The sequence below is a fragment of the Pungitius pungitius genome, chromosome 18, assembly GCF_949316345.1.
Source record: "Pungitius pungitius chromosome 18, fPunPun2.1, whole genome shotgun sequence".
Lineage (NCBI taxonomy): Eukaryota > Metazoa > Chordata > Actinopteri > Perciformes > Gasterosteidae > Pungitius > Pungitius pungitius.
Genome location: NC_084917.1, coordinates 5,637,077 through 5,661,618, shown reverse-complemented (window position 1 = coordinate 5,661,618; position 24,542 = coordinate 5,637,077). Strand labels below are relative to the sequence as shown.

Genomic DNA, 24,542 nt, shown 5'->3' with positions numbered 1-24,542 from the left:
CTGGGTCAGTTGGTAAACAACACTTTTTGCAACACTTTTTTGCAGCAGCCGCGGCGGGAAGATCGTATTCAGCAGTGAAAAGGGCTTAGGCCCAACAAATAATACCAAATAAAACTGGGCATTACTCAGATAATCAATATGCGCGAGAAAATGGAATCAAATATGCAATCCTTCAAACCTGGTCCCATTAATCACTTTTTGATTAAATTTAACATTAAATGCTGTGTGAAAAAAAAATCATCAAATTGAGAACTCAGGGTCATGTGTACGCACAGTAAATCCACTATTTTCTTTTGAACACAGTTCATAGACAAATGTGCTCACCGTGAGGTCTGTGGTTTATCTTGAATAGCCAGGTCAGGATTACTGGAAAGAGACCTTGCCGTTTATAATGTATTTGCTGCGCTTTGAGCATCACAAGCCAAATTCCATCCAGCCTCACCGTATCAGAGAGAAAAAGATATCTCCATGGCGGATATCTCCAATCTAAACTGACGAAGGCTACATTAGAAGAGAGGAATATATATTTGTGTCAAGCCAGAAACATGATATGTGTCCTAAACCTTTTATTTAAGATGCATTTAAGTGATCCATTGCTGATCCCTAAGGATGTAAAGGACTATTACTATTAAATAAAACATGTATTGTATCTTAACGAGTGGCTTCCTGCCAAGGAGGCTACGTTTAATTTAAAAAAATCATAGAAAAAGTTTGCAGAAACCAAAAAAAGCCGGGAGGAATTGAAACGTAACTGGCTTGGACATTATTGTAATAATTAAAAATGTCCTCATCCCCAGAAGCATTATGGGTGCCCGTGCCGGGGCCTAGCGAAAATAATTCATTCATGTAGCCTCTGATTCCACGGGAGCCACGGTTGACTCGAATGGTCGATGACCCGGCACCGTGGTGGTCATATATCACCAGTGACTGCTTAATTATGAGGAAGCCGTTTCAATCGTGTCGGGTGGACCGCGATCTTCATGCATATCTGTCAGGACAGAGATAAGAATAGCAGACCTCCCCTCACATTGAGAGAGTGCAGACTAAATGACCACAGCTTATATGCTCAATTTTAAGGAAGGATTGTAAAAAAAAAAATAGAAAGAATCATTTAGTGCTTAGATGTTAGTGTATTTAAAACAATGTCCATCAATATGGGTAATTTCCACTTTGTGGTGTTCTATGAACGCCCAGATCTAAAGGAAAAATAATTATTAGATAATTATGTTCCGTAACGACATATAAAAGGATCTGAGCTGCCAGCCTTTATTGCATCTCATTTTGGTAAAATACTACCTGTCCTCCCAGTGAACCCGAACATGTCCACTTCTTTGAGGAATCTTCCACAGTGCCGCACACAATATGAGTGACTGTCTTTTCCTCTGAACTTCAAATTCCCACTGCATTAACTCATTCCCAGTCCTTGTGAAAAAAAAAGAAATGCAATTATACATCGCCTATAATTCTTTTTTTCTACGGAGCTCCTTGCAATATATATTGCATCATGCATTGTGCAGCATGGATTTTTTCTGGTGTCGGGGGTTGAATTGAGCGGGGAAATTGCTTTTTCTCTGTGATCTGTCATAGCTGTGGGGTGGGGGGGTTTTGTTTAAGAGCTGCTTCAGCACATGTCAGGGGTCTGATCGAACCACTGGTGTGACTCTTTTCTGGAGGCAAACTGTCTGGTGTTAGACGTTAATAATACCATGGATCGCATTTTTTTTCTTCTTTTCTTATGTATGTCTGCAGGGCTGTGGAGGTTCTTTCTGATATTGCTAAATTATATCAATCATCTTTTCTCTGATAGTGTAAACAGAATTATTTCTCTTGTGTGCGTGTGTGGGTGTAGGTTTAATGTATTCTGCTTTAAATGTTCCCTTTTTTGCAAATGCAAAGAAAGATACTAATCAACGAGTCTGTGGCCGCAGTAAGAGAGTACGACAGTAAGACAAGGAAATGTTTCACTTACACTAATATGTAGATTACTAGACTTCCAGTCTGACTCAACTAATGCATTCTTCAAAAAGATAGAACTCAAAAAGAGCCAAGACCAGTTCGATCATTGTGATGATAAAGTAATACTTAAATGATATCAGATGGAGGAACACCACACATGGCAGGCGAGTAGAACATGTTGTAATGCCACAATAAAGCAATACATACTAAGAATCTTGTATTGAAAAAGCAGCATCAAAATACAAAGCTTTGAGATGTCCTTTGCAATCTAAATAGTGAGCAATGCTGTTGGGGATTCGCCCCCCTGAGATGCTGTTTGTTGTAGGACATTGACCACTACAGGGTTCCGGTCAGAGAACACGCGGACATCTGGTTGTTTTATACCCTTCTGTATTTACCCGTTGTAGGCTTACAGATTGGTTGACAGAAGGAGTTACATAGTGGACAGTAAGATGACCGTAAAGATGGATGGAGTTTCTGAAATAAACACAGAAACAAATTACAAACTGAATAATGCAGGCTCGCTAGCCAGATTAGCCACTTAGCTCAACATTGAGCGATTATGGAACGACTACATTACAGAAATAACACTGACAGTGAACACAGTAAACACACATAAGCTAACAGGCTTAACAGTGTGAGCAGATGAGTACAAATTGAGGCAACATAACTTACATCATCAATGACTCGATCTAACGGATCTACTGTCCGTGTCGCGTAGCGTGTATTCGCGGTACCGGAAGCGGAAACAACATGCGCTGTCAAAATAAAACTTCAAAATAAAAGCATCGACATTCTCCCGTGAAGAATTCACAACAAATGCTTTGCAGCGATTTCAATCTAATCACAGGCAATAAACAATATTAAAATAAAGGGTGCCTGCACTATAGCTCCACAGACAGGTCAGCACATTGCATTCCAGCTTTGAGGTTGTGGATTTCTGTGATGCATTTTGAGCATAAATTGGTACATATTGAGCATTAGTGTACTAAGAAAGAATAGAGATCATTACAATTATTCATTTTGCTCACTAAATCAGTTTGATTAAGAGTTTGAAGAAAGAAAACGGACAAAAAGCAAACAAAAATGTATTGAGAGGTCTTTGCATTAAGCTGATGAAAAGTACAAGGACAATGAAGGGCCTTAAGGCGTTTCAGTGAAATAAATGCTTTGCTTTAATAAACATCTTGTTAGCGCCAAAGTCTACAAGCATCGTCAAGGCCAAGCAGAAAACATCACGCCCTTAGGAACTAAAGAATATTCTTTACACAATGTAGATAAAAAAATAGCAATAATTGTTTATGGTGAGTCGCCCCGCTGTAAAAAAAAAAAAATCCATCCGACGGCTACTTCAGTCAATTGTCATTTTCAGCCTTTCTTCTACGGATACCTGTCGGTGTCTGCTGTTGTCACACCGTGTGGAGACAGCGGAGGGGAAGGACAGCGAGACGCACACAGAGAGCCAGGCGAGCGATGGCTTGATTGAGTGAGAAACTGACAGCTCAGTGCCAGAAGAACAGCGCGCTCGCACTTCAGCCCGGCCCAAGGACTGACAGCGTCAGATATTGTGATGTTCATATAAAGAGCCGGGAGACACCTCGGGGGGCCACGAGGGGCCCGAAACCAGCAGACCATCGGACTGCCTCCATGTGCCTCCCCTTTCTTTGAGTTTTATACAATATTGACCATGCCAACCCGGCATCCTTTGCACATGATCATCATTCGTACATTTACAATAGACGACATCCGTCTACTTGTAAGTTGGTGACGTGGTCGCGGCAAACCCACATGTGTATCATCCCAATCTGCAGTGACACGTTCGCTTCATCAGTGTAGAAGTCAATGTTGTTATTTAAAGATTATTCCCGCAGCCATGGAATGACCAAAAAGATGATCTCAAAGACATTTGCACTTGCAAAAAAAAGTTTCAAGGATTGAAATGTGATGAAAAGAAGGGCACGTCCTGACGGCATATGAAGCTGCTTGCAATCGCTGCACTTTTGAGCAAGGTAGTGCTCTCTGGTACTTGCGTGGACAGAAAGACGCTAGGGTGTTCTTTAATCATGCATATGGACTGAGGATGAGAGGGATGGGAGCATAAAGGAAACAAGTTCAGCTGTGTCTAATTATAAAGATGCCGGAGAGAAGGTTGAGCAGAGGACAGTGAGGCTTCATCCCAGGCAGGGAGAAAGAGACTCAAATACTTCTAATGATGCTGGACTTAATGAATCCAGATACACACACTCAGTACATACAAAACACACACACACACATATACACACTTTTGATAGGTACTGTATGTGGGGAAAGACCTACAACACTTCATGGTAAAGGTCATTATACAAAACTTCATGTTGTAGGTTATTAACCCCAAATAATCTTCCCAACTTTAACTCATTTGGAACGGTATCCATGGATGATGATGTCACTCCCATCCTTCTCCTATAGCTCTCATGCCTAGCGATGGCTCTGTGTGGGACTGTGAGGGTACACAGTGAAATAAAGTGAGAGGTAACAACAGACCTCAGGTTGGAGTTTCGGGAGAAAGTAAAGGGTTGACGTGACAAGGTCACAGACTGGAGGTGGTGGGGAGAGCAGCAAAAACACACCTGAGGTATTCCTCAAGCCCTTCTAGAATATTAACATCCACGAAGACGAGATGACTTCATCATAAATACATTTTAGAAGCAGAGAGAGTGGAGGGAGACACACACACACACGAGGTACCTGCAATGTAGGTGCAGAGGTGGCCCTTATCAATTATGTCCAGAGCGGAGGGACTATTTCGGTGAGAGGCCGCTGCAGAGCTGAAGCTGTGTGAGGGTGTTGTGTTGTGCGTGTGCGTGCGTGCGTGTGCGTGTATGTTAGCATGGAACGCTGGCCTCTGTGGATTTAGGGCTACAGTAAATCCTAATGTGACACAATCATAAAGCTGCAGAATGGCGATGAAGGACCTACTGACGCAGAAGAGCCCAGCAATGTATCTGCCTTCTCGACCTTGCACACACGATGATGCCCCCCCCCCCCCCCCATCGGAAAGAACGTTTAAACCAAGGCAAGGTGCAAATCTGCTTACGACTTGTAGAGCTTTAAGATATACACCAACGCGCCAGACTGAATGTCAACACCTCCGCGGTTATTCTGTGCATTTGTTGGCTTTTTCTGTGGCACTTATCGTGTGACCTTAAATAAAATCATAAGGCAAACACAAAAGGTTGGATAAATGGACTAGACTTCTCTAGTCTCCCGACCACTCAAAGCGATTTTACACCAGGGGGAAGCCACTTGGGGTCAAGTGTCTTGCCCTAAGCACAATGATGCGGTTTAGTGGAGGCGAGCATCAAAGCCTTCGGATAAAAGACGACCTCTGCTCTCCGGTCACACCTTACGGAAAATGATTGTCAACAGAGGTGTGTGGATACGGAATTCGGCATTTCATATCCACACACAAGTCTTCCTGTAACTTACCATAACAGAGATGTGCAGCAGGTGCATGTGCTCCTGCAGGCCGTGAGCGGGCTCCCGGGCCGAGGGCTGCGTCGTCTGCGCCACGATCTCAGACTCGGTCATGGACACGTGGAAGTACAGTGTCCCGTTTTCCAACCACTGCTGCTTCCAGTGTACCTGGGAAATATCTTCCCCGGTGCCCGACATCTCTGCAGGGAACAAGGAGAGAGGAAAAAAGCAAACAATTCAGAATTCACGACAGGTTCACATCCAAAGCATGAAAGTCTTTTGAGGAATGAACCCAAAATGTTTGGTTACGCAATCGTATTCCAGTGCTGCGGTTTAGCACACACATCAGCTCGGTGCTCTAAATTAGAAACCTTGAACTTTTGGAAGGCCGGACAGAGTTCTTAATCAGCTATAGCGCTGCGCCCTTGTGCAGCTTAGTGTCATGCCATTGCTTCGCTGCATTGATGAAATCTTTATGACGGTAACTATTTCACCCGTGGTTTGAAATGCATGAGGGACAAGGATCTCCTGTGTGTCCTTACCAACCATACAGCACTCCTATTACAGATGATATGAAGTCCTCAACATTTGTTTACAAAAAACTCCACAAATGGGAAGACAATTGATTTCTCGAGCTCGATTGAATTCATATCTAAAGCAGATGTAGAAATGCCAAAATAGTCTGCTTATCTGCATAAATCATCCTACATTGTCCCACTAGAAAACCATTAGCTCCGGGCCAGTGCTGACATTAAGCATCCGACATCAAAGGGAAACGGGAAACGTTTAAAAGCTAAGGGAGAGAAAAATGTGCAAAATAATAACAGTGGCCCGATTGCAATTCGGGGAGAAAAGAAAACCACAGAGATGAAAAAGAGGGTGGGATCACCCGTTTATCTCGATATGGATCACGGCACAAGAATCTAATGCCATCAAGTGGGAGTGGTCTTTCAGTGGAGGAGTACTGAGAAGCCTCGGGGAGCGTCAGATTGCGAGGCTTGATACAGTATTTGTCATGGGCCTGGGTGACAAGGGCAAAGACATCTGCTGACATCTCCTATCAGCTGCAGGTAGCAAATGACAAATGGCTTTCAGTGCAGCTGGTTATTAACCCGCTGTCACTGGGTCAGAGGACGCGGAGGGCCGGGGTGGGGTTATCTGCACTATGCTCGCTAGTGCCATGGGCCCTAAAACCCTAAAATGCAGAGAGGCAGCATGCAGAACAGACCCCCCCCCTCCCCCTCTGGAAATGACAGATCGACTAACGAACATAGAATGCTCATTTAACTAGTCGGCCACATAATGGCAACAACGAGAAATATGCCAGTTTTCAAAATATTTCAAAGTTATTCCTATTGTCTAAAAATATTAGGAAAATGTACAGCAAAACAAAACTGAACAAAAATCATCTGAAACTGCGTAGGGAAGGAATTGGGACAAATTGCAAAGATGACCTATAGGGGGAGGTTTCAGTATATGAGTAAAAATGGTGTTGAAACTACAATGAAATATTGGTTTGGTACATATCACACATTCTAACACACTCTCCAAAAGTATACTTCCTCTTGTACTGTACTTGTGCTGAAGACAGCTTATAGTTAAATTGTGTGCAGTGTAAAATTCTTAAATCCCATAACTGCTGGCTATTCAACTCTTTATGTTTAATCGGTGGGAGTCCTTGACCTTTCCCATTGAAGTGGGATGAAGCTTTTCTGCTGGGCAGACAGCGAGGTGCCTCCCCGCCATCTGTTACCGTTTTTCCACAGAGCTTATCAAGCTTCTTCCAAACTTACCTTGAAACGTTGCTTGGATGCCCTACGTGCATTCCAGATTGCTATTAATAATTTTGGATTGTGCACACAACTGACACTCTGTTGTTTGATCCAAATTGATATTGATTTACATAAGAACAGCTGAAAAGCGAGTCTTGAAGTAGTGCAGGACGGATGGACAGTAATAAGAGTTTCTAAGGGCTGTTACCTACCTTGGTGCAATTGTTATGTAGATGAGGAAGCGCAGTAAGCATGCTATTTAAAGACAAAAGGATTGTGTGTGTGTGTGTGTGTGTGTTCTTGTATGTTGTGCTGTGAGGCTTGTCATTGGGCACCTGGCCAGACGTTACTGGGATCAAGGTGTATCGCCTCAAGGTCTGCTGGTAATTCATTAAGAGGTACAATATTGATGTGTACGTGCGCGGCCGTGTGTGCGTGCGCGTGTGTGTGACTGACTCCGGTATGCAGTATGAGGGTGTTAGACGTACAGTGCTTCCGAAGGGCAACCCAAGGAGCAGCATCGTGATGGTGAACATTTCATAGATGTAGGAAAAACCATGTCTCCGTCATGCTAAGTTAAAAAAGGCGAAAAAGGACAAAATTGCTGTCGCAATCTGCACATAAAAGGGAAATTGGCTTTGCGAAATAATACATTTATCTGATCTCATAAAGGGACCGTACTGCCAAAGAATATATTCTTTACTTTGCTGATGTTCAGTTTTTTAAAGCTTACACTACATTCAGAGTCCAATTGTACCAACAGGACCGGCTTTTAAATTGAAGTGAATTGCAGCATACAGTATATCCGCACGGCATGAATGGGAATTTAAATGTATGGTGTGCTTTGGAAAATAGTCCTGAGTCAGTTAGGCAAGCAGTACTATAAAGTGCATCTGATGTACTTCATTTCCATGGCCCTTGAAAGTAAACCTATAAACCTTCAAACCTGGACAACAAACTGTAATCTCATCATGCTGAATGCTGTGCAGGTTTTTTTTTTCCTCAATGTCTTTTTCTTGCTGATTTTGAAGGATTTTGAGCAATCGAATTGATGGTAGTTTCACAAATACAATCACTCTTTTGTATTTTTTCTCTGTGGTAAGGTGGTTTGGAGACTAGACTCAGCTTTTCTAATAGTTCATTTCTCAGCACGCATTCATCCTGCCCGTAGATATGTCAACTCAAAAAGGGTCTTTTCATTTGATGATTTGGATCGACCATGTCCAGGCAGCGACCATTCATTTTCCAGTATTTACCTGAAGACTCAATGCTAAAACTGAGGCAGAGAAGCTGTAACAACAGATTTCAGAGTTTGCATAACTGTCGGCACACAGATATGGAAGCTTGGCCCAAATCCTCGATAAAGCCTCCTTACTTTTTGCTAAGTCCTCTCAGCAGGTACTTTGGATACAAGTGAAATCTATTGAACACTCAATGTCAGCAGAACTCTTAATGCAAGAGCCGGTGATCATATAAGCGCTCCCATATTACTGTATTTTTTTCCTGATCCCTTTTTTTCTCTAAGCTGTCTCTTCTCTAAGATCATTCATCTTTTCTTCATCATTTGAAAGGTTTGGCTGAGCTTGATTTTGACTTGATATTGCAGTTTTCCCCACTCTTTAAATGTTGCCTCGAGAAAAGAGTGATTTCCACTTAGTAGAGGCTCTCAGACTTGGATATTTGATTAGATGAGGTTGCCCACAACCGCTGAATATCCTTAATACATGCTGCTCAAAATAACCCATGAGAATCAGGTCCTTGAAAGCGTCTGTATATATTGAGGATTTCATTCTGCAATTAAAAGAAACATTTAATCATTAATATAGACCTACACACTCCTGCAATGTTCACTAAACCAACAATGTACAGTAAGATTTGTTAAAAACAAACAGATAAATATGTTGCCTAATAAAAATGATATTATCCCATGTTGAATTAGTTATTCAAAGCTAATTTGATTAATTAAAGTAAAAACCAACCCTTTAAATAAAATATACACACGCTGTTCCTTCACCTCAGTGTTCTTTACCCTGAAACAAAGGGAGGAGACCCGTAACGATGTCATCCAGAGACCGATTTTGGAGCTGCTCCACTGATCATGAACCATGGAAAATCAACCACACAGTGGTTATTGTGATCTGGCATTCATTTTTGGATTCACAACTGCAACTTATTTGAATGGAATGTCACCAAAATCTCCTTCGGTGTCAGCGGACCGTCACAAAAAATGTATTACCGGGATACATCTGCAATTCAATCTCCAATGATCTTGTTTCTAGCTTGGGAGATGGTAGGATTTGTTTTGGGGACATTGACATTACTGTCTGAAAGGTATTGAAACATTGCATTCACCAACATCACTGCCGGCGCCGCGGCGAGTCAGACTGACAGCTACGTGACAGATTGTCAGCTCGTCGGCACACCGGTTATCATCTGCATTCACCGTGATGAAAGCTGGCACCCTAAAGGACCTGTGCTTCCACCGCCATTAGATATGTGGCATGAAACGTCCAACGAGCACAGCCACAATGGCATTGCTCAGGCTGCCATTCTACCGCAGTGATGGTAGATAAATATCAAATAATCCACGAGGGAACGACAATGGATTCATTGGTTTCAAATGCATCCGCCCCCAAAAATTAAAGCAAAGCCAAAAAAGGAGGGGTGAGGGTATGTGAAAGGGAGAGATAAGCACACAAAGCCACAAAGGGGAGGGGGATTTATCAGTCATCGTGCAACAAAGTGTTCAAGAAGATCACCATACCTCTCTGACATTCAAACTACGCCTCAGAACATCTCTGACACCTGCGACAATGCTAAATGTCATGCTTTTTTTTTTCTTACTTTTTGAATCCACATTTCCGTCAGATGACGACATGAGCGCTTCATCAGCGGAAAATAAACAGGTTGAAAAATGCACACTTGATTAGCTACTAAATGGTCTTGATGTAATTTCCCTCCGCTCCCGGAATACAAATTGTACCATTACCATTTCAAAATGACCTGATTGCAGCTATATTTGGGAAAATACAGGATGAGCCACTAAAGACACAAAGCGGGGCTTACAGTTTCCAATTTAAACACCCATGCAACTAAAGGCCACACTGATGTCTCATTACAAACAGTAATGGAATCGCTGGCATTCACATGAAGACCAAGGAAAGTGAACCAATTATGAATACATCAAGACGTTTTTTTTTTTTCATCTCCAGGTAACGTGAGAATGTTATCTACACAGGCCTGACACAGTTAGACGCTGCACACGGCCGTGTTTATCTTGTTGGAATGATCCGTCTAGCTTGCGTATCACATTAAATGGTCCATGTTGTTTACTAATCCTCAATAGGCCACACTGGGCAGGAGTTAATTTGGGAGAAGAGAGGTGCTCGTGACGTAGGCAATTTCAGCTGTATCCTTGGATGTGTATTAACAGTCAAATTGGGTTGTTTTTAACATTCACAAAGAAACTCTGAGAACACATGTAAACATTGGATCGCCCTGAAGCTCACGAAAAAATGCCAAGAAATATGGATAAGCAAATAAATCAATTACAACTCTTTGTCCTGGGCTGTACTATTCTAATTATAACTACTAGCTGACATGCTGGAGCAATAGGTGTATATATAAGGAGTAAATCGAATACTTAAAATGTACAATACATCAAAGAGACTCATTGAGAGTCTTCTGCTCCAAGCCAACTATACAATGATTAAGAATAATAATGTCAAGTAAGTGTAACAATGTGACTTTGTCCATAATAGAACATAAAAAAGAATTTAAAGGTTGTCTGAAAGCTCAGTTAGTATGAACCTGTCTCACACTTTTATTTCTGGAATTGCATTTACAAACAAAAACACAAAACAAAGCAGCTTGTAAAATCACAGGAGATTTTACGCTATGGAATAATTATAATGATACTCTCATAACTACACTAGCGGAATATCAAATTAAAGACCCAAGTCTGTGAAATCGACAGAAAATAGCGAATTTTCGACGTCTAAGCACTGTTAAATGCCTTCTCTATACTTCCTCTTTCAATCAGCGCTGCGTGATCCAATTCTGTTGACTCAACGCACACGTTGCTGTAGTTGACCTGCTTTCCACCTCACTCTCTCTACAGCGGAGGACGCTTCACAGGAGCACTCAACGACAGTCTTACTTGCATCTAATTGCAGCGATTAATATATGTCAGACTGCCGGATTGTCCAATGAGTATTCATAGTGGCTATCGCAATGCATTTCCACATCTGGATGTGGTTGCTGGTAGTCACAGAGAAGGTGACAGAGAAAGCCAAGGGACTGGTTGGCGTTGGTATCGGGGGGCAGGCACAACGTTACTGGGAAACAAGCAAGTGACACCCACTTTGGTCCTCAGAGGCACTCTGCTTTTGTCGATGGCGTCCACACCGATGCTCACTCCCACCGTGTTCAATCACAGCAGCAGCTGTTGGGGCGGCGTGCTGACCACCTCCTACGGACAACCAATCATATTTTCCAGAGCCTCCCGGCGTGAGAACGGAAGGTGACTCATGACATTAGAGCGCGGATCCAAGGCGATGCAGCAACAGTATTAGTGAGCTGCGATGTTTGTTTTTTCTGTCTTCCATTTAATAAACAAGAGGAGTGAGACGATTTTAAATGAATGGTTTAAATGCAAAGATTGGTGGAACAAAAGTTGCTCAGATTGCATCAAAAGCTACTTCTGATATGTACGACGACTGTGATATACCAATGCAGATCCAACTTTTATAATGGCACGAAAACAAACAACAAATAGTGGTGTGTTCTGTATATTATGATGATTTTCCTACTAAAAAATGAAATAGAAGTATCCTAATGAATTGTAATACAATGAATTGTGACTTCGGTTACAAGATTCTTGCACTATTAAACACAATTAAACAAAAGTAACTATAGCATATTGCTTCTCTATGGGAGCATTAGCACAGAAATAAATATGATTAACCAAACTCACAACATAACCAGCGTGTGCTTTATTTGTCGTCCTATATATTTTCCAATAACAAAGACAATCGCATAGTAGAACAGTTGTAGTGGGACCTTTGGGAACCTGTTGTGACAGTGTAAATAGAATATACAAATGGCTGCTTGGGCCCCATGTTGCTTAGTGGAAACTGGATTATCTCTCATTAGCAGTGAATACATTCTCCAGTGTGTGTGTGTGTGTGTGTGTATTTAAACATGCATATGTCCTCTCTGTGTGTGTGTTGCTCAAGGTCATCTCAATTCTGAATAAATTGAATTGCTATCAAAAAATGCCCCTATTGCAGACTGTATTGTGCAATTAAGTCAAAATATAATTGTAGTTCCCCCCCCCAGTAAATAACCATCATTAACTCACAAAAAAACAGCGCGATTTATGAGCGGATCTATAAATGCTTTGTCCCCTGCGCTCTTCAGGATTAGTAAGGCAGAATGCCAAAAGAAGAAAAAAAAGAGAAGAAATTCAGGAGCCCTTCTACTAATGTATTTAAAGTGACACATTAACAGGATAAACAGTCCTCTTATCTGCTGAGTGCATAGGCTTTCTCTAAAAACACTACAATCCCATTAACAAGACCTATTCTGATTTCACTTGTGTCCACCGATGGGGGGGGGGGGGGGGTTGTCTGCCATTGCCAAAGTGGGAAGCCCGGGTGTAATAGTACATACATTAAGATTTACTAATCCTTTGTTTTGGCCACTTCAATTGAGACCTCGGTCACACAAGCATCGACACCGTGATTCTAAACTGCATTACAGAGTTCATCGCAACGCGTGCCGTGGGGGGGGGGGGGCAATATAACAAACATGTAACAATGTCGTGCGGTGAGGGGCCTCGCTGCCAACCAATGAAAAAGAAACAACGTACTTTGGTGTCAGTAAAGTTGTCCCTTTGTGAGCCACACTCAGGTCCCGTTTGTGGGACGGCTTGTGTGATGCGCCCTGCTTGGGTTGTGGTTTCAAATCCCTGGCTCTGATGGCCACAAAAAGCAAATGGCCCTGCGACATCAGGCAATACCAGGATGTGGAAAAAAGACTGTGATGCGTGAGGTGTACCCAGCTGGAAAAAAATAAAACACTGGTCAAGGTTGAATTTATAGTGGGTGTTCCGGTGGGAATCGTGCATATGTGCTTGGTTAAGGATTTGATGGACAATGGGTAACGTGTAACGTTTCTGTCCACTGCCGGTTCCCGAATGGCCTTTCCTCTCTCATCTCATTAACCTCACCCTGAAATAGCTTCAGGATTAAAAATCAAGTCTTATGCAACAACAAGGATTACGTGGCGAAGTTGTACTTCGTCCGGCTTTTCGTCTTTCTTAATTTCCTCCTTGTTGTGCATCACAATTACTTTCTTTGAGAGTATTACCGGTCTGCTTTTTAATTGCGGCCGGATGGCAGCATGATCCTGACCGGTGTAACCGCTGCATCCTCCTAGGACCTCATTCCGGTTTCCTGTTTTATTCATTGAGCCTCACATTAGTCCACTTTAGCCCCTTCCAGTGGTACCAGTTTTCCCCTGCTTAGAAAAAGTACCGTAGGAGTTATCCATTGCTAAGAATAATACTTTTATGATCTGGATGATTAAATTCTGGCAGAGCCCTACCTTTACCTTTTGGCAAAGTCGACACATGTTGAAAGGTCTCAGCCAGACATCCGGGCCTTGGCACGAGCCCAAACTTGCTACCGTGTGCCTCGGGTTGTTCTTTTTGCCCCTTAATGGATTTTGTCATAGCGCTGGCACCGGGAACGCCTTTAAAGTCAAATGGAAAGCAGTCCGTGACTATTATAGCAATTGATCTTGCTTGACATAATGAAGTTGACGCCTCGCCAGCTGCTAGCAGAATCCCCTCCTCGGCCCGGCAGAGACCCGGCCGGAGACATACATGAATGTCTCAAACAGGAAGTGGAGCAGGCCTCACTACTCTCCGCCTCTCCATCCTATGCCGGCGTAGCCACTGAAATGGCGCAACACTCCGTGACGAGACCATTGGAGAAGCAATTTTGGTGTGCCGGATCAATAGATATGCACAATGCAGCTTTAAAAGGCCGTTGACATGTTGTGTGATGTCATCACCCTCTGGTAATGGGGGACACAGGATTGCAGCAGTTTTCAAAAGAGAAATGCCAACACACACAAACCCAAGCAGAATATTTCTTTAGACATGTTAAATTTTGGATAATCATCATTATCAGTTTTCAATATTTCTTGAATATCTTGAATGAATAAATTGATATGTTTATATTGTAGCACCAGTAAATACCACCTAATCACAGAAAGATTATGTGAACAACGTAAATTAGTTTGGGATGTAGGTAAGGCTCTTCATCAGATTAATGGAGGAACAAGGCATGCTGTATAAACGGTGGTAATGTCAAAAATGATCCTGCATTGATGTCATTGGTGATGCATGGCTTTTATTTGGCATGTTTCATAATGGAGTAGTCTTCTCAGGCACTGCAGGCTGCTGACTTCAAGGCACACTAATCATGAAGTCCCTTGATTTATTTCTTTTCAAGTGTCCTTCCTGTCAGTCCCTCTTATGAAAAGGGACATCGGTTTTTGAGGCATCCAGCACTTATTTTGTTGACCTTGGATCTTTGTGACGTTGTTCACATCCCTCAGTTTTTATTTTGCATCTACAGTAAATGTATGAAGAAATTCTTTAAACAACCTGACGATGTTGACGTGATGTCAAAACCTGGTTCATATTTATCCAAATAAACACGCACTTAACATGTTAAAATACAAATATATGTTTTTGTGTGTTACACAGAACCCTCTACTATTCTTGAGGGGGAAGTATTTATCCATCATTTCAAAACTTGAACTGAAGAAAAAGTGAAAAGGACATATTTGTATAATTTCTGCGTAGCAAATGGGCTACAACTGCTATCTGTAGCACAACTCTATGTTGCATAATGATAATTGTCCATGAATTACTTTATTTCAGAAAGTAGAGATGTTCCTGCCAAACTGAAAAGAAATACCAATTCATAAGGTCATATGTTCTGTGGTCATCTGTATCATGCCCACATATTGGAGAGTGTGTTCAGAGCCCCGAAAAAAAAAAAAAGTGAAACTGTTCAAAAGCTAATTAAAACCAGTGCAAGACACTTTTGGCATTGGCCATTTATGGACAGCTCGTTGATTCATCATTTCGTTCATTTTCTCTACTTCCACATTACTATCCGTCTCCTTTGGTAAATGCAGGTTCATGATAGAGCAAGACACCTACAGTTGTAGGCTAAATTAGCTACTATAAATATGAGACTATGCTGGTTTTAAAGAGTTCATTAATTTCCTGTGGGCAGGGGTGTGTCTCATCTGATTAATGACGGTAATGCGTTTGGCGTGCCGAGTTGGGTCCCCTGTCACTGGAGATAAATCAGTAGAGCACGGAAAGGCGTCATGCCACAGCTGTGTCCAACATGGTCCCGGTCCCCCTTTACCTGGCTCCCTGACCTCCGACACAATAAGAGGGGGAGGGGGGGTGTGGATGAACACGACCATAATTCAAGTACTTTGTTACACATGAGACAGCGACAGAATAAAAACTGATCAACGCGCATTCCCGTAACTCTTGATTTTTAGGCCCCATTAGATACGAAGCATGGATTGCTACGAGATGAGCAAGATGAAAAAGAGCTGGATCCACAGTCTGATGCTAATGTTAGCAACACCAATTCTTTGAAGGCTTTTCCCTCACAAAAACTAGACCAAACCAGTATTAGGTCACGTCCTTCGGGTTTGCGTGGAGCCTGGAGGGAATGGGTCCTGCAGCGTTTCAGTGAGTCAGACCATAACAGCCAAATATGCCTAATAATAATAATATCCGTTGTGGGTGGTGGTACATTATTCATGTCAAAAGTGAAGATTTAGAACCGTTGAAATTGAAACTGTCTTTCAGGCCTTTTTTTAAACTGCAGTGATATCAGATATATTTCTCAAATCAATTGTTAAGGAGAGATTGTCATTCCCAGACCCCATCAACATTCAGGGCCATACCCTCTTAGTTAAGAATACCTACATCATTGTAACTTGTAAGACATCAAACTTCCAGATTGAAAAGTGCTCTTTAACTCCCCAAAGCTTCAATGATTGAAAAGTTTCCGACTAGGCAGCTGTATTATGCACAAAGGATGTGTTCGGACAAAATATGTTCAAACTAGGAATAATTAAGCGGTGAGAAGCGGTTTAAATGATTAAAGTAAAACAGCATTTGTAAGAACACGGTGTCGAATAGAAACTCTCGTCAAACTTGATGAAATATTCCCAAGTACTTATTAGGGTCTATGAACCATTCAAAAACAAAGAGCTCCACGGCCACGTTTTCAATGAACTATGCATGGCCTTGGAGGTAGAACTAAATGTTCCATGCAGACATCCTCTGGCATTCAGAGTGCAAAGGCATTGGTGTTTGAACTGAAGACCAAACACATTCTCTCCTTCGGAGTTTATTCATCACTCAATAAACTGCAAGGGCAAGTTTTTAGACTTGATTAAAGAAAAATAGAATCTTTTATTTTCTTTATTTAAATGACTAGAATGTTTTATTCATCTATTTTAAATAAAAAAGCAAGGAACGGGGAGATAGTATTTCATTCTATCTCATTTTATTTTTGGCATTGAGATTTTAATATCACAATATTTTACTACTGTAAATATAATATTTTTGATCTAGTCGTTTACACTCAAACATTGATACTAGTTAAACGTGAAATGCTGCTAATATTCCACACACCCAAAATATTCAAACCATCCCCAACATCTTAAACTACACTATCCAACATTTTCGGACTCTAATCTCACTCAATTGACCCCTTTTGTTTTTCTTTTGTTTTTCTTTCCTTTCTAAAATCAACAAGTGGGGAATCAGAGACAACTGCGCATTGGTATTCTTCATTAGTGTAAGAGGCTTATTGTCAGCATATGAACCCAGTTCCAATATCACTCAGTACTGTATAAGCTTGAGCTCTGGATACCACCGAAACTGACAATAAATATGAAAAAGTAAAAGGAGATTAGAAAAAGCTGTAGAGGACCATAAAGCCTTCAGCTGCATGGTTGATTGAAACTGACAGAGACATGATGAAAACTTCATGCAACAAGTGCAGCTCAAAAGACTATGAAACTATGCATTTCCGCGGTGATATCTGTTCTGGGGAAGGTACTGGAAAAGTATCCATCACACATTAACCCAAGGAAGTGAATCAAGGATGATTCTCATTTCACACCAACCGCCTGTATTACAGTTCATAATTAATTATTGGAAGGAAAAATGCAATCTCTTTACCAGTGTATGTATCCCCCTGCCGAAGGAAAGTGAGGATTCACAATATACTGAACATATGACGCCAGCTCCTATTTGATAGCGTTAATCCGCCTTTACCTCCAGCCGTCAGCCACTGGTCACTGTGTCGGTTATAATACGTCAGCTTTCCTGCCTCTCGTGGCTCTGGGTTGACGTCACTTCCTGCCCTGGTGTGTTTGCCCCTGTCATTGAGATTGCCTGCCTTCTCCCTAATTGTTTCCTCCTGGGTCCAATCACCTGCACCTCCCCAGTGTATTTAAGCCATGTGATATTTATCTTGTGATTGTCGGACTGACGAATTTGCGAGCAGTCCTTGCATCCTCGGAGCTACAGACAGTGGCTTAACTTGGTAACTCATCTCGGTGATTTATAATTGTTTGTAAGCGTTTGTGAGCACCCCCTAATACGATCTTTAATCAAATTTCAACAGGTTATAATTGCACCCATTGAGTCCAATAACCGGTTAAAGAGTATGATAAAGATTAACTGACCGTTTATTCGGCTACTTTTAGCAAAAGAATATGACCTGATGATGTGCATTTCTGCTTACTAGTATCAGACCTGTGATGGTTCAACATTGTGATCAGCAAATAGGTGTTCAAATTGCAGTAGGAGAGCTGGTGACGCTGGCCGCACTGGAGCAAACAGCTAATGTGGGACATTAGTGTTCCAATTCACTTCCATTCATGCTTGTTACAGTTAAAAAGACTATTGAGCTAAAGTAAATTATATCGTTATCATGATGTATTGAAATGAAACTTAATGTAATACGTACTAGCTCTCAGCAGCTTATAATACATAGTTATTCAAACTGAGAATGCCAAGATTATTTTACCACCCGGACCCTTGGATACAAACAGCAATAAAAAAAAACAACATTCAACTCCGGCTGCACGTGGCTCACAGGGTTTCGGGGACTGGTTGCATCCCCACCACCGGGCCCGTCACATCGGCAGGCAAAGCGCAATTTGAAGGCTCGCCCCGTTTCTAAGAAAGCACAGAAGTGCCCTTCTTGATTGACTTGATTGAGCTGAGACAGAGAGCCTGCCTACGGACTGTATCGGATAGGCGTTTCATATTATACATGCTGACAGTTTAACCTTAAGAAATGAGCAGCAGTGACATCAAATCAATGCGTTCAACATTGATTGGAGGTGAATTAATGATGTTCTAAAGGGGTAAGTTATTGAATATTTCAAATATTAATCGATAGGTTCTTGTGTGTGTGTGTGTGTAATTGTTCTAGGATCGAGAGTAGTGCGTAGAAAGCAAAATGCCGTCATGGCATGTCCATCTACATCGAGGTGCAAACATAGAGAAATGAAATATCACAGGAACATACCTCCCTCATTTCACCTGTCCTTCACTCCCTTCAAAAATGTCTCAAAAGGACCGTGGCTGAGCAAGATACAAGGTTGTCACATTGTAACACCACTTATTTTAAAGGGAGAGAAATTCACGTGCAGGTGGTTGTGCTGGTGATCTAAAGAGAAAACGGCGAAGAAAGGATAAAGAGCGAAGGAGGAGGAGTGGCTGAGATTAACAGTTAGTCACTCGGGTCTCAATAGGAAATCTCATGAAGCCTCAGACCTCTTAATCATCCTACTCGCGCCTGCTGCTGCCGCATGATATCAATTTGTTTCTATGGCCAACAGTCTCCTGGAGAAATGTCCAGTGGACAGCAGGTCTCGCCAGCCAAGGTGCCTAAGTGGTCTGGCATTGGAAGTGAATACGGGACAAAGACATTATCGGAATTCCCCTCACAAAGGAATAATACGGGCCGCAGCTCAGGCGGGCCCAGCTCCGAGCTGTGAGAACAAGGCTGCAGATACAATTAGGCATTATGTGTTGCATTTGTCAGGTACTGATGATTACACAATTCCTCAACAACACGAGGATGATTACGAAATGGTTTGTCTCGTGGAGAAAAACACCTTTTAAATTATATTACGCTGTAAGACGGCACACAGCACAGGGAACAAAAACAACAGGTGTGGTTGATGTAAAACTAACACCAAATGCAGCCCAAATATGTGAAAGGAGACCGTTGTAACCCCTCAAGTGCTGTGATTTAACTGCGTTATTCATGTAGTGATCACATCAAAAACGTCACCCCGGTGTGCTCTCCTGCTGACTTTATCGTGCACAAAATAACATTTGACGGCTTAATATCCTCGCTGAAGCCCTCTATGTAACTGCATCCATTTGAGACATCCAACAAAGTCTCCCAGCGACTAAACCGTCAATAATTTAGCCTCCTTTTGAGTAGTTCTAAGAAAACTGATTTGAGAAAAGAAAAAGAAGACGTCACGCACCGCATGCATCAGTCAGACCGGCCGCGCTCCCGACAGATCACATGCACCACTCATCTAACCTCCGCCACACACTGGCCCCTGTCAGACTGTGTTAGTTCTCCAAATTCACCCCCGTGTGTTCTTTCCTGAGCACCACCAGCACCTCCCACAGAGCAGCCCGCGGGGCCTGAGATGTAATCTCCTCCGCTTTCCCCCTTCCACAGCGGTCCCCCATTGTGCCGCGGCCGTGTGGTGTTTTTTTTTTTTGGTGCTGCGTTAAAGCTGCTGTTCGAGTGGTTTCTCCTCCGCTGCTTGTGATCAAAAGGTCTGTAAGTGGATTTCTATTTTACCTGGATTCATTTGACAGGTGCATTGATTTGTGTCGGAGACACAACAGCTTCGGGGGGGGGGGGTGTGTGATGCCATAGGGTGAATGGAACGCCATGTGTGCCCATTTGAGTGTACATATATCAACATATGGAGCTGACTCTTTGGAGTCTATTCCGAGCACATTACAGATGGGCTCAGACGGGCCTCCCAAGTGAGCTTATACTTTATTTATGTGAGGGAATAGCCAAGGCAACATGTAGCGGGTTTCATTAATTGAGTGCGAACTTGAGTGCTAGCAGACGCGTGTACTCGGGGAGGCGGTTTCATCAATAACCTGTCGAATGACATCATTGATCTGCCACGTTGCCAACGACGATCCAGTTCGTCAATAGATATTCAAAGGGCTGGACAATGGGATAAAAGTCATGGTTTCGAGGTAATACACGTTTTTTAGTCTGCATCCTATACCGTTGTCGTGAGGAATTTAAGACTTAGCCTCTCCCCATGTGAACAGTCCTCTGTCTGCTGTTGTCTACCGGCATGCGTCACGGTCAGAACGCTTCTCCTGAGCAGGCTTCAGCCGCCCTGAGACGGTTACACACGGCCGCGGCAGACGGCCTGCGTCAGATGTCATCAGAAATCAAATCTGTTTTCCTTCCGGCAGGACGCGGAGCGCAAGACGTGACACGTGAAAGCACGCAGCTTCGAATGCATCTACAAAAACGTGCAGATGCAGCGGTTTTCCTGCCAGTTAGCAGAATAGAACCTGAAACGGCTCTTTTCTTCTACACATTTTAGGTCTTATGCAGGTTACCGTTGTTTCAGCAGTCTTAACCCAGCCAAAGACACCACGGCTTCATATTCCCATCTTTAAGATAAATGCCTCTAAGGCAGGCCTTTGGAGATATGACTCAAGGAAAATAAAAATGTGCCCGACAGTAATTCTCGCAGCGGTGAAAATTAACTTCAGAGAATTAACTTCATTTTTTTGTTCTAATTGGTTTTAAATTTACGTTATGAAGTAATGCTGATTTATAGAAAGCGTGTAAATACAGAGTGCTCAAACATTTTGTCAAGCACTACGCAGTCTCCTTAAGTGGATGTCGACCACTTGGGTTTTTTGGCTACAGTGATTACTTGGCTGTGCCGCTGGTGCCGCCTCCAAGATCCCTCAACATTAAAAGGGGAAATTTCCATTTGGTTGACATCTTGAAAGGACTGCAGGACCAAACAAGCCTAAAAAAAAAAACCCAAATCTGTGCCAAAAGTGTTAAAGTAACACTCTTTATTCCAAGCTGCAGGACAGAAAGTGAGGAATGTCCACGTCAAGCCAAGCATCCAGCTTTGGAAGTTGTGGAATATGTTCTGATGCATTCTAATAAACACAGATTACATCTGATTTATAGTATACGACATTCGAGGAACGATGGTTTTCAGATCCAACACTCTAAAAACGTCTCTACAACTAAAAGCACAATGTTTCCAGGTTATTTCACAATCATCATACATATTGCTCGGCTGCACGGAGCAGACTGAAAACTATTTTCAAAATATTCATTCGTTTTGAAAGACCGTCAATGTTTTCCGAAGTCTCAAAGGCTGAAAGTCTCAAATATTAGATAATCTGCCTCATGAGCAATGTTTGTTTTCCGTGACGCTCTAGAATAGATAACATGTGAAACCTCCAACTTGGTGCTACATCGCATTAATAGAAAACGTGTAATATCTCTTGGACAAAAAAAGAATCGCATCAAAACAGCAATACATAAATACATACAAATGCGTGAAATTACCACAGAAAATGTTTTCAAACCCAGATGTACACAGATGTCTGTGTGGATACACTCAAACCGTGACCTCGTAAGTAGTTCATGGACCTATGTTATGATACGCTTTTAGGTATATCCAAGCAGAGGCAAAGATGGAGCCCACATCCCGTGATGGTAAAAGTATTTTAAAAAAGGGTTGATTCACCAACATCAGTAAGAAAACAACATACATTAATGGCCGCTCAGTGGAGTTGAGAGAGGCACATATTTTGTGGACAATCCTAATGCTTTCGCTGCAAAGTTCCATTCTCGTTTTTTTTTTTTGGGTAATGTTATTGTGTCATTAGGTGACACATGAGCTGTTCACTTCAAAGTGCTGACTTTGAACTATTTCTGTTTGCCGTTTCTCTACCGTGAAGGAGGTCTTTAGTCCTGAAAAAACCACAGCTACCAGAGTGACCCTACAAGCTACAGCTACCAGAAGTCCCACGTTGAAGTGGCTCGAGAAAGAGCCGCTTGAAATGTGCTCGCGGGAACTGTCCGTAGCCAAAAGAAACGGGCTCTTTTGTTGCTAGTGCCGATTAAAAAGGGCTTAACAGACTTTTTGAACTGCCAAGGATTCTTCATATGCGATTAGTTATTTGAAAAAAATAAAAAATAAATGTATTTTCAGTCTGTAATTGTTTGAACAAATGAAAAGGTTTCAACGGATCCCCTTTAAACATTAGCGGTGAAGCGGACCCCCGTCGATCCCTAATCCGCACGGATCCCTCAATCCGCTGTATGCTCGGTGACGCTGATCCGTGCTGAAATCCAAACAGCGGGTTTTATGATCCGTTGCGCCAGTATTCGACACCACGTATTAAACGAACACATTTCAGGCATAAAAAAACGCTCCTCAAGGAGACATTTACATCACATTTACTGACACACACTCATTTTTGGGGGTTCTTTGTTGGATGTCACAAATCATCCTCTCCACAGCTAAAAGGAAGAACGTATGAGGCTTTAGGAAAAGGAAGAAAAAAAGACTAAAAGCACAATACATGCCCCTTGTCACAATTTGGAGGAGGTCACCATCCCAGACCACTAAATTATGCAGCAGCCCCTGAGTCATGCAGTGAGTGAAATAAAAGAAAGAAACTGGCACACACACAAAAACTGGGATAATAAATGTACAACCAGGTGCTTGTAAGATCCTGGCAGTTGTTTGGGACCACGCGCAGTCTCAAATGGAATAGATGCGGCATGTGAATATAATGGGAAGGAGCACAAAGGGAGCAAAAAAAAAAACTGTGATTGATTATGTTATACATGTTTCACGGTTTAATCATTTAACTCAAAAAAGGTAAAAGGTGGCCTTTGTTTCAGGCAAATTTTAAGAAACGACATATTGGACCCTACCTGAAGGTAAGCCTGTTTAATCATTAGGCCTCGCGAGCACACCTGCTCCACTGAAAATCATGATTGCGTGCAAATCAGTGCAAATTGTCTCCATGCATGGTGAGAACCAGCCGTCGTGCTTGCAACAATGGCTGATTTCTTATAACTCCGAATTTGGTTCTAAAGCCAAGTTCCTAAACGTGCACGTTGTGTAGTCATGACAACAGTCTTGCAACATTTGTGGCATATGCCAGGCTGAGATTATGGAGACAGGTCCGTTTTGTAATATGGGAGATAAAAAACCATGAGGGAAATAAAGAGTAATTACAGGCACACCATACCAAGCAAACAAGGCCCGTAGGGTATCTCTGCATATCCCAACTTCTATTAATGGCTGGATCCGCACTTTTATTCAATGTCAATTACAGTATGCGAGGCAGATTGTAATCAAAGCCGCCTTCCGCTCAATACCTTGTCAACCTTGGACTTGGCAAGAGAATAACTACATTTCAGCCACTTAAAAATCTAATTTACGTTTGTGGACTTTATTGTGACTGAGACAAAAGGTGTGAGTTTTTTTTTTTAATGTGATTCATTATAATAACTGCGAGGAATACATACAGTAAAAGCCTTAAATTATTCAAATTGATATTTGCCTACTTAAAACAGAAAGTGGGTCCTCCACTGGATCTAAATCATTAAGCAGACAGCACGGCTCGCCAGCTGAATGTATTGTTTATTTTTAAATGGCAGCCAAGGCAAACAAATCAAAGACGTTGATATACACAAAAGTGATTTAAATCAGAGAACGGCGACGCTTTCTGTATCAACCTGTCAACCCTAAAAGTCCCAGAAAACAAATGACCGCCGCTCTGGCATTCCAGGTCCTGCCTCATCTTGGAAGTGCTCTGTGTAACCACAGTGCTCTTATACCACAATATAATTAGCAAAGTCTGCAACATTTTACAATTGAGACCGTTCCATTGACCAAGACAACCTAAGATATTCTCCCCTTTCACAAGCCTGTCGACGTGAAAGACTTAACTGTTTGCGAGACCAACTTGGTGCCACGAGTTGTCGTGATCGTGACGCGATTAATGGCACAAATGCCAGTCGGTGTCATATGTGCAATATCATCATGAGGCAGCCAACTAGTGGCACACTGAGTGATTCAATCGAGTTAGCCGTGAGTGACTAGGTGCACGTTGTATTAAGGAAAAAAAAACTTGAAATACGGTTCAGAAAAAAGGAATTTAAGTTCAAA

At 42.2% G+C, this 24,542-nt stretch overlaps 1 protein-coding gene across 1 annotated transcript in view; it reads right to left on the bottom strand.

The window, feature by feature from the left end:
• The window catches only part of LOC119227020 (astrotactin-2-like), a 170,199-nt gene that overhangs the window by 131,522 nt on the left and 14,135 nt on the right, over window positions 1–24,542 (bottom strand). Inside the window, exon 2 of the mRNA XM_037485466.2 lies at window positions 5,425–5,612. Within this exon, the coding sequence (XP_037341363.2) occupies window positions 5,425–5,612 (188 nt within the window). The remainder of the gene's footprint in view (window positions 1–5,424; window positions 5,613–24,542) is intronic.